General features: G+C 38.6%; 1 protein-coding gene across 2 annotated transcripts in view; it reads right to left on the reverse strand.

Annotated features, from left to right (window-relative positions):
- The window catches only part of LOC149321400 (netrin-4-like), a 104,704-nt gene that overhangs the window by 12,190 nt on the left and 73,681 nt on the right, over positions 1-18,833 (reverse strand). The window contains exons 4-9 of one of the 2 annotated variants that reach the window (XM_089521064.1): positions 15,854-15,980; positions 12,572-12,760; positions 6,192-6,378; positions 5,149-5,285; positions 4,006-4,074; positions 1,770-1,940 (exon numbers count right to left, since the gene is read on the reverse strand). In XM_089521064.1, the coding sequence (XP_089377190.1) occupies positions 1,770-1,940; positions 4,006-4,074; positions 5,149-5,285; positions 6,192-6,378; positions 12,572-12,760; positions 15,854-15,980 (880 nt within the window). Of the gene's footprint in view, positions 1-1,769; positions 1,941-4,005; positions 4,075-5,148; positions 5,286-6,191; positions 6,406-12,571; positions 12,761-15,853; positions 15,981-18,833 lie in introns of both variants that reach the window. The other variant, XM_089521054.1, reaches the window with a different exon arrangement.

The raw sequence follows: 18,833 nt of genomic DNA on the forward strand, positions 1-18,833 counted from the left end.
ACACTGACAACTATCAACCTTATCAATCACAGCAGCACATTCACTGCTATCTTGTATTACAGGTGGCAGACCAAGTCTCACTCAGTAGATTTACTTTCCTAAGTAGTACAATAACATCCAAAATCCACAAAACAGTGATACCTTTATGGAGCCAACCAAAGTGCACGTTGCAAGTTTTGGAAGCGCCACTAAGTAGAGCACTTAGCAGTTGATTTGTTTAGGATCTCATCAGCCTCATGTCTGGCATCATTGCCTTTCCTGTTAAGAGTTTCTATGAACATACAGCAGCTGTCGCACACTGAATAAGACTATTGGCCCATCTAGCCAAATGCTGCACAGTCTGATGGGCAACAACTCTCCAGCCAAGGCTTTGCTAACATATGCGCTTCTCAAATTCCTTTAAGTCTACTCCAACTTATGGTGACCCTATCATGGGGTTTTCTTGGCATGAGGTGCTTTGCTATTGCCACCTTCAAAACTGAGAGAGTCTGACTTGCCCAAAGTCAACTGGTGGATTTCCGAACCCTTGTCTCCCAGAGTCCAACACTGAAATCACTACACCGTGCTGGCTCTTACATACTATATGATTCTTTTAATTGTATTTGTTCAGTTTTATTATATTCATTTTATATTTAAATCAATTAATTGTTATTTATTATATTAAATTGTTAGATAATTGTTATATTTACTATATTAATTGTTAGATCTCTTGAGTTCCATTTTGAGGGAAAAGGTGGCGTCTAAAGCCAATAAGCGGAAGGTGCCAGGAATTGCACCTGGGACCTTATTAACACAAAGCATGTGCTGTACACCAATATGTTGTGGGAACTCCCCTGTCCATATCAAGTCTAGAAAACACAACATTCATGGATATATCAGATTAAAGAAACTGTTAAAGATCCACATCTGCCACACTACATCATGCTCAGCTGAGATGCAGCACTCAGCACTGGTGATTAGCAGGGAGGAAGGTGGCTATATGTTTTATGTGGAGCCTTTATGCAAGTTCCTTGACATGCACAGAGAAGTCTGAATTATGCTTATACATTTGTTCATATGCAGTTAATAACTTGCAGGCTACTGAGTAAATTTGGTGAAAAAGTTACAGTCTACATACGTCAGACTCTTAATTTTAGAATTCCATGCACTTTTTTGTAATAAAAATATGTTTTAAAAAAGAATTCCATGGACTTTATCACACGAGGCTCATTCTTGCAGCAATCACCTTTGGAAAAAATATGGAAATAAACTGTGTTCAGAGCCCCAATTTTGCATATCTTCAGAATCATACAACTGGGGCTGCTACTGCCATTGTGTTCTGTGCCTGAGTCCCTTTTACTCCTGCCTCCCTGCCTAATGCATGGCTTTCAGTATTTATTTTTCTTTTAACTCATGCAATTCCAGATCTCTGCTTTGTTTTTGTTTTTTTACAGTCAGTAAATAAGTTTAAAAATAAAATAAAATGGTGGGGGGAAGTAATTGGGCTGCTTCGGAATAGGGGAGACAGGGGGAGAAGAGGACACCGATACCACCTGACTGGCAATTTTGCAACTAGCCTGGCAGCGAAGTTTTGCAGCTGGGCACGTGCACTATTGACAGTTCATTGATGGGTTCCCCCTTGGATGAAAAGGGATTCCGTGAACATTGTTGGAAGATGTAGCAGCTACAGGTTGGAGGTGTTGTGTAATAGCTAAAGCACCATGTGTAGTAATTTCCCATGATAATACCCTTTCTTCCCAGAATTGGTGTCATAAATAGGGAGAACTTACCAGGGTTTAGAATAGGGCATGTACACCCCCTATTGGTCCAAGACTCTGGATAGATGCTCCGGTTACTCCTTGTGATTTTCACTTTGCCTGACTTCAGAACCTTTTTCACCTTCACAATGACTTCGGCATGAGTTCCTTTGTCATGAGCTGAGAGGATCTTTGCTTTTATCACTGCCAAAATCCATCAAGATAAATGTGATTAATGTCACCTCTTGTGCAACTTTCCTGTGCTAAATGGCAGAAAGAGAAGGAATTGCTACGGTATGTAATACATTGTATTAGCATGGCTACCTGTCTTTACAGATCTGACACAGAACTTGGATTTCTGAGCATCTCAGGGCCCAAACAGATGATACGTAAAATGCAAGGCTGCATTTTTAGAAATAACAACTGAAGAAAGGAAATCAGGACATGCCAAGAATGTGATGTACAGGAAGAAGACTGCTTGTATGGCACCTGTAATGCAAATCCACCCCTCCACTTGTTATTCATGCCAAGGAAGTAACCCTTGGTGCCAATGGGTACCAATGGGTAGAATATATGGCCAGGCCTGGAAAGGTAAAGTCTGCAAGTGTTCACTTCCACTCACATCCTCTTACACCACATGACAGCTTGAGAAGCAGAATTACAGTGGAAAGGACCTACCGCACCAAAGCAAACATGGAATAGCAGTGAGACTGAGAACCTATTAACGTGTTTTGCCCATCAATGAAAAGGTGCACTACAGTAACCGATGGAATGCAAGGCAGCAGCAGGATGACTACCGTCCAAAATTGCTTTTATTCTGTTCTGCTTTTTTAACCTCATCTGTTAAAAGTCCCAAGTCTACAAAAGTGTATTCTACAATGCCTTTTGCTTAGTCTCAAAGGTGCTACAAGATTCTTTTGCATGCTGATATTCTGGACTAACATGACTTTTAATTAGTTCCCACATGTATAATACAGATTTGCTGTTCAATCTCATGTTTCATAAATTGCTCATTGCTACTGGGCACCATCATTATGATGATACCACCCAGCTTTGATTTGTCTTGTCAACACAGTCAGATGAGGCTGTGGATGTGTTTGACTATGGACGGGATGGTATAATGGGCTGGATGAGAGACAATAAACATGCTGAATCAGGATTCAGCATGAAGATGAAGATCTCTATGGACATGTAGTTCCCAGGCTCAGGAACTTAGATGAGTAACCCTGCCTGGGATGTGGCTGTTGCCCCCTTGGGAGAGCAGGTGTGTAGTCTGGATGTGTAGAACCCTGTACATCTAGGTGGACTCTTATGGCCTGAGGCCAGCTTTCACAGGCCCACCAGTTATGACATTCTTGGGAGAGAGATCAGCTACCCACAGCAGTTCTGCACAGATGGCATCCCATTCAGATTATTGCAATGAACTCTACATGAGGCTATCCTTAAAGAAACAGACAGTGTGCAGCTAATACAGTATTCAGCAGCTGTATTGTCGAGAAAAACATTTATTATTATTATTGTTTATTATATAGCACCATCCATGTACCTGGTGCTTTACAATCAGCTGCAGAATAAAACATTTATATACTATTCAATAACATAAAATACTAAAATATAATATTAAAATACAATGAAAAAACCTTCACACAGACATAATGCAAAATAAAACAAAATAGGCAATACAGATAATCAAATACACTGAAGATATAAAACATTAATCTGAACACCTTATAGAAACATATGACACCAGTTCTAAAGGACCTGAACTAACTTCCAATATACTTGCAGTCTGAATATAATGTGCTTACGATGATGTTTAAAACCATAAATTGCCTGGGACCATGAAACATGAAGGAGAGCCTCTCTATATATACAGTACACCCTCCTAAGCACTGAAAACTACTATGGATTAACCCTTCTGTGTCCCACCAGTATATTACATCGAGAAACAAGGGAAGACTTGGTGTGCTGTGGCATCCTGGTTGTGGAATACCTGCCTCTTGTGGTCCCATTTGGCATTGGCACTGGCTTTATTTCAATGCCAAGTTGAACCCTGGTTTTTCACCAAAGTTTCTGTCATGGACTGATTAGGCTCTCATACAGTGCACATTATTTTAAATTATTTTCAATGGATTTTAGACAACCAGACAATGTTTTACACTATTTTGAACTGTTGCTTTACTGTCTGTATGCTTCCTGAAGCTCTTTTGAGACAACTATTTTAATTAAACATGTTTAGAAATTAATGAAAGGAATTTCATTCACTTACCATAAGCATATTTCATCTGGCAGAAATTGCTGGCACTTCCTAGTATCCTCTCTTTGCATACACATTTTTCTAACCAAGGAATCAGCCCCAAGTGTTGAAAGATGCGGGGCACATTCGTAAGGGAGAGGGGAGGGGAGGCCATGTGAGGAAGAAAAATAAGAGTAATTTTTATGAATATTCATCACATCCTCTTTCAAATATCTGATTCATAGATGTAGCTATGGATTACAGAGGGTGCTAATCAATGGGCCCAAACAGACAGGCCAAAATAAAGCTGCTTTGGGTCACTTGGGAGGTATGCTGTTTAAATGATACACACATCTTAAGAGGCCAGAAGCTGCGCCAAAGCTGCGCTCCAGTCCATGTTCTCTTGGGAACACGATGAGACGGTGGACATTTTTAAAAATAAAATTTGACCGCTTATGTGCATCTTTGCTTTTGCATGGTTCTTGTTCTCTATCAGTATGAAAGTACCTTTAAATACTGACGTAAGCAGAATGATGAAGATGTGCATCATTTGATTGACATTAAAAACAAAAACAAAACCCAAGAACAATCAAATGCATTTGAAATGGAGGCTCCATTTTAAATCAGTACTACGATAATGTGAACGTCAATAGGATTAAAATGTCATGGAGAGATTTAATCATGGTAAATGTAGTGGGAACTTCCGGGCAGTTCTAATGCGGCGTGGGAGCATGTGGTGTTTAAACACCATACTCCAAATCTGTCCAGACAGTGGCTTGTACAACTGGTCTGTTCTGACTCATTGTCTAATTACTTTCTAAATTACTTTTAAAGGAACATGTGGAAGAGACAACTTTTATTTTCTAAGGATTAAAAAATAGCACATTACTAGAATCTTACTCCAAATCCTGCACTAATGTTAATGTTAACATATTAGAAGAATAATAAAGTAATGATTAAAGACAACATGCCAACTATTTTAATGTTTCTCAGCTCTTAATTCATGTTAGAAGATGCAGCTAGTATTCAGAAATGAATCAGCTATCTTGAAAATTCTGAGCACTGTTTTCTTTAGCTAGTAAAGTTATGGTTATTTCTGTGAGTGCTTTGTAAATCTAAAATGCTGCAATAATTTGTAAAAGATATTCTTTGATATCTTAAAAACAAAAAGCATACCTGGATGTCTTAGTGCAGAAAATCCCTGTTCATGGTCATTCCATTGCCACTCATCATCACTTTCATTGGCTGGTGTTTGAATGAGGTCAGGGATTCTCCCACCGATTGGAATATTGAAAAAAGCCTGATTGTCATAACTGAAAAGAGGAGTATGAAAAGAGCTGAAACAGTGATATTTTCAAAATATGATGTTCAGTCATCAAGTAGTATGAGCATCACACTACATGATAAATTTAGCATGTTTTTAGGAGAGGTGTTTCTTCAAATTGTGAGAGACGAAGTTCTTATAACCACATGTTTTTCTTCACAACTGCACTTTGCATTTATTGTGTTTTAAACATGGGCTAAATTTGCAGGTGTGATTGCTGGCGACCATATTTCTCATTGTGGGAGAGAAAAAAGATTAATTTCAGGGAATATCCATTCCATTTACGAACCAGTCTGAACTTCATTTTCATTCACTTACCAGTCAATGATAAAGAACCAAGGTCAACACAAAAATTTTGTTGGACGAAATTAAACAATGAACATATGTAAGATTCACTGTTAATGGCTATTAACATTTTAAAAAATGCAAGGATAAAGTTTGGAAAGCAGCTGAGTAATCCAACACTGTCACCTGGTAGTGCTACAGCCATGTCTCCAGCACCCAACTGAAGGTAACAATGGGCTTGTCTACACAGTTTAAATACTCTTCATTCTATTCAAATAGAATATGATCTGGCCACATGTGATTCAGACTTTTTGCAGGGGGACAGGGTAATTTTTGGGAGGGGGCAGTTGAAAAACTCCATAAACTTCACTGAAAAAGAATCTGCATTTTTACTAGTGTATCTGCAAAGATGCACATTATTGATCATATGGCCATCTGTTGCAAATATGTGCAATAAAGTGAAGACAATTAACAACAGATATGAATGGGCAAAGATCCTCAGCAATTCACATAATACACATATGTGCATAACTACCCCAATATCCGTATGCAGAATAAAGACCTTGCTAGATTTAAAAGGCTATCAGTTTACAATACACAGATTACTCACCTGCTGAGACACTCTCCAGTCTGCTTGTCACAATCCCTGGCACAGTCACAAGGTTGACAGCCATTTTCTCCAAAGCCCCAGTATCCTAAGAGGCATCTGTCACATTTTGGGCCTGCAACACCAGCCTTGCAGTAACAGAATCCTGTCTTTGGATGGCATTTCCAGCTCTGGTTGAAGGTGGCACTCACTGAGCCCATGGGATGACAAGAGCAGGCTAAATTAAAAAATATATATCAAATACAATTGAAATGAGACATCCATAGTCAGAGGCGCTGGGTGGATCCTCCACAAGGTTTTAGACAAGCGTTTTATGTCAAGAAAGATAAAAGCTACATTCTCAAAGGAGTCTAAGATGCTTTTGCAGTACTGCAAAAGCCTTCCTTTGTTCAACAGGACTACACTGTAATTTGTTTGTTTGTTTGTTTTACTTTATTTATGTGTTATCTTTCTTCCAGGACAGGACCCAAAGCAGCTTCCAAAAGAACAAATTTAAAAAGTTTCCAAAAAAGTTTTTAAAACAATTTAAAATCACATTAAAACACCATAAAACTATATAAAAATCATCCAAAAGTTAAAATCAGACCAAACCTACATCTAAATGAGAATCTTCCCTGCTTAACCATTAAAAGCTTGCTTAAATGAAAAAGCTTAAATAAAAATGTTTATTAATTATTAATTAGGATGAATTACCAAAAATTCACAACCCTTAATTATTGATCAAGTTGTTTATACATTTCCAATTTGTGAATGTGTGTGTGTGTGCAGGAGAGGAAGTATGTGGTGTGTGTGTTGGTAACTACTGTATACTGTTCAAATTCTACTGATGCAGCTCTTCCCTTTCTAGGATCTCAGCTATTCTCTTCTTTGCCATCTAGTGCTAGACTTCCAAAAACAATTCCAAACAATTTAAAGTTTATACAACAATATCTCACAGTTAGAAATGTGCACCTTGGCCAAGTCATATACCCTCAGCCTCAGGGGAATGTAATAGCAGAACTCTGAACAAATCTTCCCAAGAAAACTCCACCTTAGGGTTCATCTTAGGGTTGCCAGAAGTCAGAAATAACTTGAAGGCACACAATGGCAACAAAAACTACTCTACTCTTGTAACTGAGGGGAGAGAAAAAGCACCCAATTTTAGTCAAACTTGTGGAGTGGTGGATACTTCTCCTCACTCCTCCTGGTTCAATGTTATGGAATCCTGGGATTTGTCGTTCGGTGAGCTATTAAGCCTGCTCTATTAGAGAGCTCCAGTGCCATAATAAACTACACAGCCCAAGATTCTATAGCCTTGAGACATGGAAGTTAAAGTGGTATCAAACTGGATTATTTCTATAGCGTGGATGCAGCCATAGTGGCCTTATATGATCACCATACAAAAAGTGGTTGTGTGCATGGCTTCTCTGTTTCTTCAATTCTTTCTCCTTCTGAAACAGTTGGGTGGTCTAACTTTCCCTTTAAAAAAAAATGATGAAGGCAACATAAAGCTGGATGGTTCACTGTTATGTGTCTGTTGGTTCGTTTTAAAGTCAGGAGATCTGGTCCTGGATCTCCAGGGTCAACTCAGTTTCAGGCGTAATCTAAAACAAAGCTGTGAGCATGGGCCGCTAGTCTTTCAGCTGCAGTTTAATACCCAAAGAGTACAAGGAAGGTCAGAGATGAGCAATCTGACAGGTTGATTCGAAGTGACAGTCAGGCTCATATTTATCATTCTGGCTGGGATTTTTTTTCTTTCTCTTCTTCATTTTTAAAGGAATGTCTGAGCATCCCTACCAATAGGAAGTCAGCAAAGGAGGATTTGGCTAGCATCAGAGCATTTGAACTGTTATACAACACATTTCCCCCCTCTTGCTGGTGATTAAGAGAGAATGTGCTGGATGGTTATGACTAATGCTGAGAGAGATTCCTTCTGAGCAGAATCCTTTTCACTTTTCTTCTTAGGAGCCTCAGGGTCTGTTTCAGCTGAGCCTAGCCTCTTTGCTCTGGTTGGAAGAGCATGCTTAAAGCAGGCTTTCAACAAGGGATTAACAGAGCATTTCATTCAGATTTTTCATATGTTTTCATTCCTTAGCCTGGTACCCACTGGGGAAATGGGGAAAGTTTGGATGCCCTCCTCCTTTCTGAAGTATTTTCCTCTCCCTTCCGTCTTTCCTTTCTCACAGTAGAGTTGAGAACTGTATTGCTCATCCCACAAACATTTGTGCAATCTGCTGTGACAAATTTATGTTCCTCTCTGGTATTTCACAGCATCAAAAAACCACCACCACATATTTAGCACATTGTTTTTCAGCAAAATACACTGAATAGATGTGTGCTGGCAAATCCCAAACTTTTTGGTCTTTTGCTTAAATAAGATTAGCAGAACAAGGTGCACAACAAAGAAAGAGTTGTGAGATATGATGTCCTGATGGATGGTAGCTTGTCTCAGACACTGAATGTAGTTAAAAGGCAGTCAACAGGACTGGGTACCATACCCATTTTTAGCTGTATGTGTTTTATATTATTCTGTCTTTTTTGAAATCTGTCTTGAATACTAGCCTGGGAGAAAAATGGGATATGAATAAATAGATGAATGGATAGATGTCGTCCAATATTGCACAGATGAAATTTTAGTACTCATTTGTATATATTTACATTTTGGGATCTTGTCTACTGTCTTAGGGGTCATCAGACATTGTATTTTTAAGTGGAATGATGTGAGTGACTTCACTCATGCATTCCGGGTTTGTTGTTCACTCTATAGAATTACATCTATGCTTATCTCTGGGAGTTTGGTTGCTCACACATGCTAGCACTCAAATAAATATAGATTTGATGATGCGAATGTATTCAAAACGTGTTCAAGGCATGCATAGTTTAACCCCAAATTATCCCGGGTCTATTTGCATTAGTTAAGTCACACTGCTGACAATGCAAAACTTTTTAAAACAAACTTGTGGTGGGAAATGGCATTGATTATCCTGGGTTAAGTGGGGGGGGGGGGGTTGGCAGCCTCCCCACCAATGTTAATCAGGTGCCTTTGCGATGTATGTGAAAACAGATTCAACCTGGATTCAACCTGGATTATTTTCACCTTCTGAATGGAAATCAAAACCAGATCATCACCATAAACAATGAATGTGAAATTCAAAATTTGAAATTTAGCTGCAATCCTATAGTTATCTGCAAGGAAAGCCCACTGAAAACAATGAGACTTTTTGTGAGTAAACAAGTGTAGGATGTTTTATAAAATCTGTTAATTTTCATCTGTTAAAATGACATATTGGCAGGGGAAAAAGCTATGAAATCTCATAGACTATTGACTCCCAGATACCACTGAATATGTCAAATACTGTTGCCTACTTATTATGAAGGACTTTTAAGATCAAAATACTACTACATGTTAGCTGTCAAATATAAATACAGTTAAATATAATGTATCTGAAATACGGTATCAGGTATCAAAAATGGCTTGTAGATTTCAGGGACACCTCAAAAAATATTGGATGATATCTGGTGGCCAATATTATGTTACTACCTTGGAAAGTGTCAGTTTGTGTGAACTGTTAACCTTTAGATTAAGTGCTGGAAACTGTTATGCCCATTTGAAAGGTTTGTTGATAAAGTTGGAAAGTCTTATCAGCACATCTGGTGGCTCCTGAAACTGCTGGTGACTGGCATGTTAGTCTGAGACTATTTAATTTGCTGATGAAAAACAAATGAAATTACTTCAGAAACCTTGGGAGTGATACTTTATTTGTGTGGAGAGGAGCCTGCATTATCTTTGTGGATTGGAATTAGGATGGATTGCAGTTGGGACAACTTTGTGGATTGAAGATTATTTTCTAAACCATTGTACATTAGAATCAACTATTGGTTTCTACAGACTATGGACTATTCTCTATTGAAAATTGTATTTTAACCGTGTTTTAAATGTTTTTAATCGTGGTTTTAAATAATACTGTTATTAATTTTTAAAAAACTTTTGGAAACCGATGTTTTAGCTTAAACTTTTAAAAAATATTGTAAGCCACCTTAAACTCCATCTAAGAAGAAAGGCAGGATATAAATTCAATAAACAAACAAGCAAACCAAGTTCACTAATTTGTTTATCTTGGTTTGATTTTTCTGGCCACTCCCCCCTCTTTCACTTTATGCATGCTTTCTACACTCTCATATTGGGATGTTTTTACACATTTCCACTATTTGTCATTGATACATTCTTTAAAAACATATTTTTATATTGTTCTAACATTTCTGCTTATACTTGTGTTAACTTTCTGAATATGGGTTTTCCCTTATTCATATTTTTCTTTGTCCTTTTTCTTTTTACTAGCAGTTGTCTTTTGATGTAGCTTTTAGTTCCTGAGACCTTCCTTTTGTTGTAGTGGCCCAGTGAGAGAAGTCATTTTTAAGAAAACATCTGAAAGTACATATGCATAAGCTCAGGTAGAAGGTGGCCATAAGTACATGAAAGAACCACTCAGAAAACTTAGCTCCAATTTCACCTGAGTAGACTGTTCAAAGGTTCACAAGCTGATTCCTTAGTAAATAATGGTTTTATTTCCATCTTGCTACTTGCTACTCTCATTAGACAGCCTTCCCCCTCCACTGGGTTTAGTTTAACTTAGATACACAATATTTCAACTGCCATAAGATGTGAAATTTAATCTTGTGAAACAATGACTTTACAAAGCTTTGCTTTTATCACAAGTAAGGAAAGTCCTTGGGTGTCATGCAAGATGGCTGGGCACACCACTAAGTTGGCTAGGCAGCTCCTCCTTCACTGTGCTTTCATGAAAGGTTAAAAGTTGGTGAACAAGGCAAGGCCATGGAGACTGAGCCAACAGTAACATTTAGAAAAGGCAAATACAAAAGAGCAGAAACAGAGGCTGTGTTGTGAAGCAGTATCAATCGCCTCACAACTGCAGTGTGAAAAGCACATGTAACCTGAGTTTAAAGGAAACCATAGTCTTGCCTATCAAAGCGGAACATCAGAAAGCAGGTGTTTATCAGATTTTTAAAATGTTATAGTCTAGATAAATGCAAAGTGTTGCCCTGACTGACAGACTTGTTGTTGTTATTGTTGTTGTTGTGTGCCTTCATGTTGTTTCTGACTTATGGCAACCCTAAGGTGATTTTTGCACATGTTTTTCTTGGCACGATTTGTTCAGAAGGGGGTTAATGCCCTTTCAGAAGAAGCAAGGCTGGCTTCCTCCTTGCTAGCCTTTCGTCGGCAGGTAAAAACGGCTCTGTTCAGGCAGGGTTTTAATGTTTAGTTATGGGATGGGTTTTATATGGGATGGGCTTTGTGCTTTTATTTTGGTTTTAATATTTGTAATTTTATAATGTTTTTAGCTGATATTTTAATTTTTTATTGGAACATGTTTTTAAAATTGTTATTGTGAGCTGCCTTGGGTTCCTTTGGGGAGAAAGGCAGGATAGAAATTAATTAAATAATAATAATAATAATAATAATAATAATACAGACAGTACAATAATGGAATAAACATGTGGAGGTGTAATAATCTTCCCCCAGATCATGCGCTTAACATGATTTAATAATGATTTAATGATGGGAGAAGGATGTATGCCTCCTCCATGTGATAATCTCCTATGTTTCTGAAGATTTAAGTTACTGCAATGCTAGTAATTTGGCGGTAGAAGAAAATTTCCACTGGGGGAGGTACAGAATTTTTATTTTGAGGGGGGGCAATGTGCACCTCTATGGAACAATGTTGCAGGCACCTCCATACCATGCAGGGATACTATCTGTAATTGCATAAGTGCAACCAGTTCAGAAAGGAACATCCCACATACTCCAATTTTGTGTTTTTGTTTTTTTGTAAAATCATCGTATGACAATGGCTTTGGAAAGGTTTTGCCTCCAAGTACTGAAAGACACTGTGGATCTGAAAAATCTTTAAAAACTACAAGGTAGCTTTAAAGTTGTTATCACTGTGGATAAAGTGGTCAATGCCTACTAGTCATGATGGCTAAATACTATTTTGGGATTGGAGACAGTGCACCTCTAAATACCAGTTACTAGGAACAGGAGTGGTAAGGTGCTATATCACTCATATCCTGCTTGTGGTTGGCCACTGTGGAAACAAATATATGCACACTTTTGGTCCGCTCCTGTAGGGCTTTTCTTGTGGTCTTAACAAATCTTTATTTGCTAAAGAAATCTTATGTGCAGCATACAGAATATCAGCTCAGTTAGCCTTGGAGTTTCCAGAATCTTTAACCTGGAACAACAATGGAAACCATCAACAATAAATTAATGCATGGAGCAAGTATCTATCTTTTAAGTGAAGAATAAGTACATTTTTTTCTGCAATACTCAAACGAGCTTTCACCACGCATTCTCTATATTGTGCTCAGGGTGAAAAAAGACTTACGTTTGCAAATCTGTGGGGAGGACATGGGTTTCCCTCTGTCTCTGTAAAACCCAGGTTTGCATCTTTGACACCGGTGGCCCTCTGTGTTGTGCTTGCAGTTGTCACAGACACCTCCACTCTTCTTTCCTGATGCCAGCCAGACATTTTGGTCAAAATGGCAGCTATCAGTATGATTGTGACAGCGGCACTCTGGATTTTGCAGGGTGGGATGGGAGGAAGAAGAGAAAAAAAATCATTCTTATTAATAACCCTATTATACAAATTCAGAGCTTCAAAAAGTCACTTTTTTTATTAAACCAGCCAGAACTCCCCTGTGAGCATGGCTTCCTGCTCGTTATATTATTAATTGCTCCCAGATTCTTTTGTTATTTGGTAGATGAGAGAGAAGATGGAGAAGGTTCTAAGACCTTCTTGATATTTGGGGATATTATGGTTTACAGACAGTCCACTTCTCTGTTGCACATAAATGAAGAGTAGAGTCAGATCTACACTTTTGTAGAACTACAGTTGCTAAATCCTCTTCTCCATTTTGTTGTTGTTGTGTGCCTTCATAATAATAATAATAATAATAATAATAATAATAATAATAAATTTATATTCCACCTAAACTCAAGGAATCCAAGTGGATTACAGCAGAAAAACAAGATACAATTAAAAGAAAAAAACATTAAAAGTTCCAAGACCACATCCCTCCCCCGTCCTAAAAACATAATAAACGCTAAAAAGAGATAAGTTGCTTCTAACTTATGTCATCCCTAAGGTGAACCAATAACGGGGTGAAATTTTCAGGAAATTATAGCACAAAAGGAAGCCTGTGAGAGGAAGGTAACTTTGGGGTCTTTTCAGCTGTATATATAAGTACTACTGCAGAGAGATCCCAGAGTAATAAAACACTGGTTGGTTTTGAAAAAATCCCTGCGTAGTTGGACAAGAAGGGTGAGTGGGAACAGAGCATTCGGTGAGGTGAAAGGTATGGTTTTTGATTTGGATTACATGGGATTGCTTTTATGCAGGGATTGCTCTTATGAAGTTACAGTTAGGGTCCTTCCCTGAGTGGCATAGAGGCTGCTGCAACATTGTTCCATAGAGTTGTAGTTCTTGGGAGGGAGGGATGAGTGCATTGCTCTCCTGTAAATAAAAATTCTGCCCCCCCTCCCCCCATGACATTTTCCTTCTACCACTAAATTACTAGCATTGCAGTAACTTAAAGCTTCAGAGACATGGAAGTTCATCACATTAGGGAGATCCCGCTCAAAAAACAGATTTAAACTAGATTCTATTTTTTTTAAACCGCAAATGTGGAAAATTTATCGCACATAATGACCCCCAAAGTGAAATAAAGCGAAGTTAAACCTAATGCAAGGCAGGGAAAACCGGCAGCATTTTACTTTCAGGAAGTTCCGAAAGTAAAAAAGCTTCTGGTTTTCTCTGCTTTGCGTTTTTATTTCATTTTAACTGTGATAAACTTCCCGCATTGCAGGGTGTTTTGTTTTTTTTTGCTTTAAATCTCTTTTAAATCCAGTTTTTCTTTGGGATCTCCCTAGTGTGATAAACTCCATAGCTCTGTTATGGATGCAAAGGGATCTTGTAGCACCTTTGAGACTAACTGAAGGGCTAAACAGAGGGCATCTGTATCCACAGATTCAGCCATCCCCATATTTTCAAACCAATTTCAAAATATTATATACACACACACACATGATTGAAAGCAAACCCCGTTTTTGTCATTTTATATAAGGAACACCATTTTACTATGTCATTGTATTTAATGGGACTTGAGCATCCAGCAGATACCAAGGGCCCACTGTACAAAGTAGTAATATAATTCTAAATATAACAAAGAATGTTAATAGAATACTTTTTAAAAACCAACAAAAGCAAACATACCAAGCAATATGTAACAAATTACTTTTTTAAAAAATCCCAAAGTTCTATTAAATTGTTTAGAAGAGGCAGATTCTCTCTCAGTTAACAACTCCCTCAGGAAGATCTACTAGCTTTGTTCTGTTTGTGAGTCATCCTATATTACTGAGAGAGTTGCTTAAAAATTTTCTGACTTCTACGCAAGTTCATATTTCTTGTTGGCCTTAAAAAACCCTGACCTGTTGTTAATTAGGAGCACTGGTTTTCTTGTACCAATATTTATCCATTAGTAACTAATTGGCCTCAACAGACCCATGTTGCCCAGCCCTGGTGTATTTGTGTGTATTTTGCAACTAGTTCTCTCAGTTTTCATCAGCTTTTGGAACTAGACCAGTAAGAGTAAAAGACATCTCTCTGTCCAAGCCACTAACTGCTTTACTGTTCTAAATCAAATCAGAATACTAATTATGTACATCATAATCCCTAGATGCACGCTACTAAATTCTACTTAAAAATCTTTTGGCTGGGGAGTTACAGTATCCAGTTTATTTCTCACCAAACATTCACAACTATACAGAATCATTACCATTTTTGCAGCTAAGAAGCAATAGTCTGGTGCTTAACCATGGGTGTGTTTTTTTCAAAAAGGAAATTAAAATGAACTACACTAAAATGGAAGGAAATGAAGTTCAATTGCTAAGGAACTGGTTTATTTTTAAAATTCATTCCTCTTGCTGTGTATATTTTTGTTTGTCTATCCATCTCTCCTGTTTACACAACATTCCAAACAATAATATGGGAAAACATTTCTTTGAAGACAGACACTTTGCCATACAATATATGTAACATGGGCAGGATCCATTTACACTAAGAGTCCTTCCACATTGGAATTTGCAGTTTGGGGGGGGGGGGGGGCATTTAAAAGTCTCAGACAGAGAACTCAACAAACTACAAGCCCCAGGATTCCACAGCTTGGAGCCTTGGCAATTAAAGTGGAACCACAGTGCTACAAAAGTGTGGTGTAGTGGTTTGAATGTTGGACTACAACTCTGGAGACCAGGGTTAGATTTCCAGCTCAGACATGAAACTCACTGGGTGACCTTGGCCAAGACACACTCTCAGCCTCAGAGGAAGGAAAGGGCAAACCTCCTCTGAACAAATCTTGCAGAGAAAACCCCTTAGGTTCACCATAAGTTGGAAACAACTTGAAGGCACACACCACAGAGAGAGAGAGAGAGAGAGAGAGATTAAATGGGTTGTCATGCAGTTACTTAGCAATCCATTCTCCATCTGCTGCTAGGGCATCATAAATCTGGACTCGGTGAATTGGCTCTTATAATCAGCTCTTGGCTACTGGGCAGAATGATTTATTATTTTACAACCCTCTGTATCACAACCCTCTTCCCCATACCCACATACTTCTGCATTCATTGGGTGCCCCTGTTTTTCCATCGCCTGGCTCCCATGGCTGGTCGTTGTATAATGGTGCACATCTCTCACAATGGTGTCCTGCAGTGTTGTGTCTGCACACACACCTCCCATGGACCTGATGAAGCAATAAATAACTGAATAAATAAACACAACACAATGAAACCATCACGGCCCTAAAAGAACTAGAGAGTTCCAAAATAGGTACAAAGGCAGGTTTTAAAGTGCCATGGAAGCAGGTGAACATCCATTCACTGCAATCCAAAGGGGAGTTTGAGTGATGTTCATTCAAACAGTGCTCCAGCCATACATTTAATACATGAAAGGGGCAGTGGAACCATGCCTCCAATCCCCTCCCCAAAGCCTTGTACCCCACTGGGCGCTGTGACTACCAGAAATCCCAAGATATACGGAAAAGTTGCACAATGAAACATCTTCATTTACTCTTAAGTTATGGGCATGGAACCGATATCTGAAGGCCCCCCAAAAAACCTGGAAAAATCAGAAGAAAACTTTTTTTCTGTTTTTTTCCAAAGTTTTTTTTCCTCCTTAAAAATTGAAAGAAAAATTATGAACAAAATGTTTAAGACAAGGCATTCACATATTTACTGCCCCAGTTCCCCCCTCCCTAAAACTGTGTAAGAGGAAAGCTTTGATGTAAGACTATGTACAGAATCAGATCATTATAATTCCTAGTTTTAACTTCCTTTTTTTAGTCCTTTTAAAGGGAAGTATGTATTATATCTGCTTGGCACTATGGAACGATGGCAGTTAAAGCAGTGTCAATCTGAATTATTTCTGCAGTGCAAAACAGAACTGTAGTATAATTAACTTATACCTGAGTAACTGAAAAAGGCTTAATTACAAGTAACTATTTATTTGTAAATATATACTCGTCAGCTGTTGGACTGAATTCTTCTGACTGTTCCAAGGGACATGTGTGCTTACCTGGGTCAACCCTGGAGTTTATCAGAGAAGGGAAATTGGAAATATAATCCAATGGCAATCCAAACGCAATCATGGGGTTTAAGGTTATTGCGTGATAGACTACCATACGCAATTTCGGGCAATGGAAAGTCAGTCCGAACGCAATCATGGGGTTTCACCTTATTGAGTGATAGACTACCACATGCAATTTCGGGCAATGGCAAGCTATTTTCGAGCAATGGGAAGTCAGTTCGAACGCAATTCAAATTCACGTAAATTCGCTGAACTAGAGAATTCACATGAATGAGTTCTGGCCCCACTTTCTTTTCATTCAAAATTAAGAGAAATTCCTCCCGTGTGATAAACTCCCTTGACAGTACTTATAGTGAGGTGGCCATCTCAGGTGGCAGATATTGGCAGCAAATTCTATGCTATTACCTTAGCATAGAATTATTATTGCATAACTGCAAACAGGGATGGGGAGAACTGCTTGTGGGGTTTTTGTCCCATGTATAAAAATTGGCTGACTTTGTGCCCTGTGCACCTTGATCCAGCTGAAGAACATCATCAGTTTATCTGATTTTACTGTTTTTTGTTAGCCACCCTGGGCCCCATGCCAGGAGAAAGGCAGCATATAAAATAAAATTATAAAATTATACATAATTTGTTTCTTAAGATAAAGGTGCCCAGATACCTTGAACTGGCTCAATTTTTCACTGGCTGTGGTTCTACCTGTTTCTGTGAGGTAGGTCTATCTGAATTTTAACACAAAAAATAACACAAGAGAGTAATCTCAGCTTAAATGCCTTCACTCTCTTTGTGTTTTGTTCTCCTTGTCTTGGTATATGCAAATGTCTTCTTGCTGCTCCACCTCCCCTTTTCTTTTAAATTATATTTTAAAAAATCCCAATCAGGCTACTGTTCATGTTTATTACTTTGTATCTGCACTCAATGAAAGATGAAGGAAAATGGAAGAGAATGGAGGCATGCTTCGCTTCCAATAAAAACAACTACAACAATCACAACAACACCCAGCCAGAACCCTTCTTCTTTCCTGCCTTCTGCCTGAGTTGGGATGCCAAGTGCTACAGTTATACAAGGATCCTTCTGCCTTTTTGCATGCTACATATGAAAGTGAAGTCTGAGATTTCATTTCTGACAGAGGCACGGATTTAATTTAAATCCTTTTAATCTCTCTACTCATGCCAGTTTCAGTTTTCTATAGTGCTTCTTTCTTCTTTTTTTCAAAAGGAAAGCCAAAAAAGCCATGTTCCATCGACTCCCCAGTCTTACCCACAACTGTATTGAGTAAGAGAAACTGGCAAGAGAGAAGATCTTCAAAATGCAATGCAACAGCATGAACCCAGCTCCATCATGCTCCTCTCTCCTGTCCTAGGCCACTGCCAATTCTCTTCAGCAATTTGTCCCTCTCTCCCTTCATTCCTAATCCCTTCAGATCAGATATGGTGACAGGCGAAGTCTGATGCCATTGCTCCTCTGGCCAGCTGGCAGATTTGCTGTGCCCAGAGCGGTTGGCTGCCTCCTCACGGAAGACTGAACACAGACTTCAGGGTATGCATTTCTTTCTCCCTCCCTTTCCCTCTCCACACTTGGCTCTGGGATAGTCTCAAGGGAGGATGTTGGGTACAATACAGAGCATATTATATGGACCACCTCTCTAGAGGGTTCAAGAAGAACTGTGTCTCTGTTTCAAATCCAAACGTGATTATAATTTAAGAAGTGGGATTTTTTGGAGGGGGGGGGGAGGAGAGGTGAGAAAACAATTGAATAACTGTGGCTTTAGCATTCAGTTCAACCAAAGAGGCTTTCAATTCAGTTCAACAAAGTGCAGGACTGGGAAAGAGGGATTGGACAGGATAAAACAAGGGCTGAACAGAGAAATACAGAGCCTGGATGACTAGATTTCCTAACTGCAAAAGAGGACAGGGCACCACAAAATGTGGGGCAAGAAAAATGAAGATAATTACAAAATGAAAGCTAAAAACACTAATATAAATGTAAATTCATATTTCTTAGCTATGCT

The sequence above is a fragment of the Sceloporus occidentalis genome, unplaced genomic scaffold, assembly GCF_023333645.1.
Source record: "Sceloporus occidentalis isolate IW3139 unplaced genomic scaffold, rSceOcc1.0.p SCAF_1, whole genome shotgun sequence".
NCBI classification, from domain to species: domain Eukaryota; kingdom Metazoa; phylum Chordata; class Lepidosauria; order Squamata; family Phrynosomatidae; genus Sceloporus; species Sceloporus occidentalis.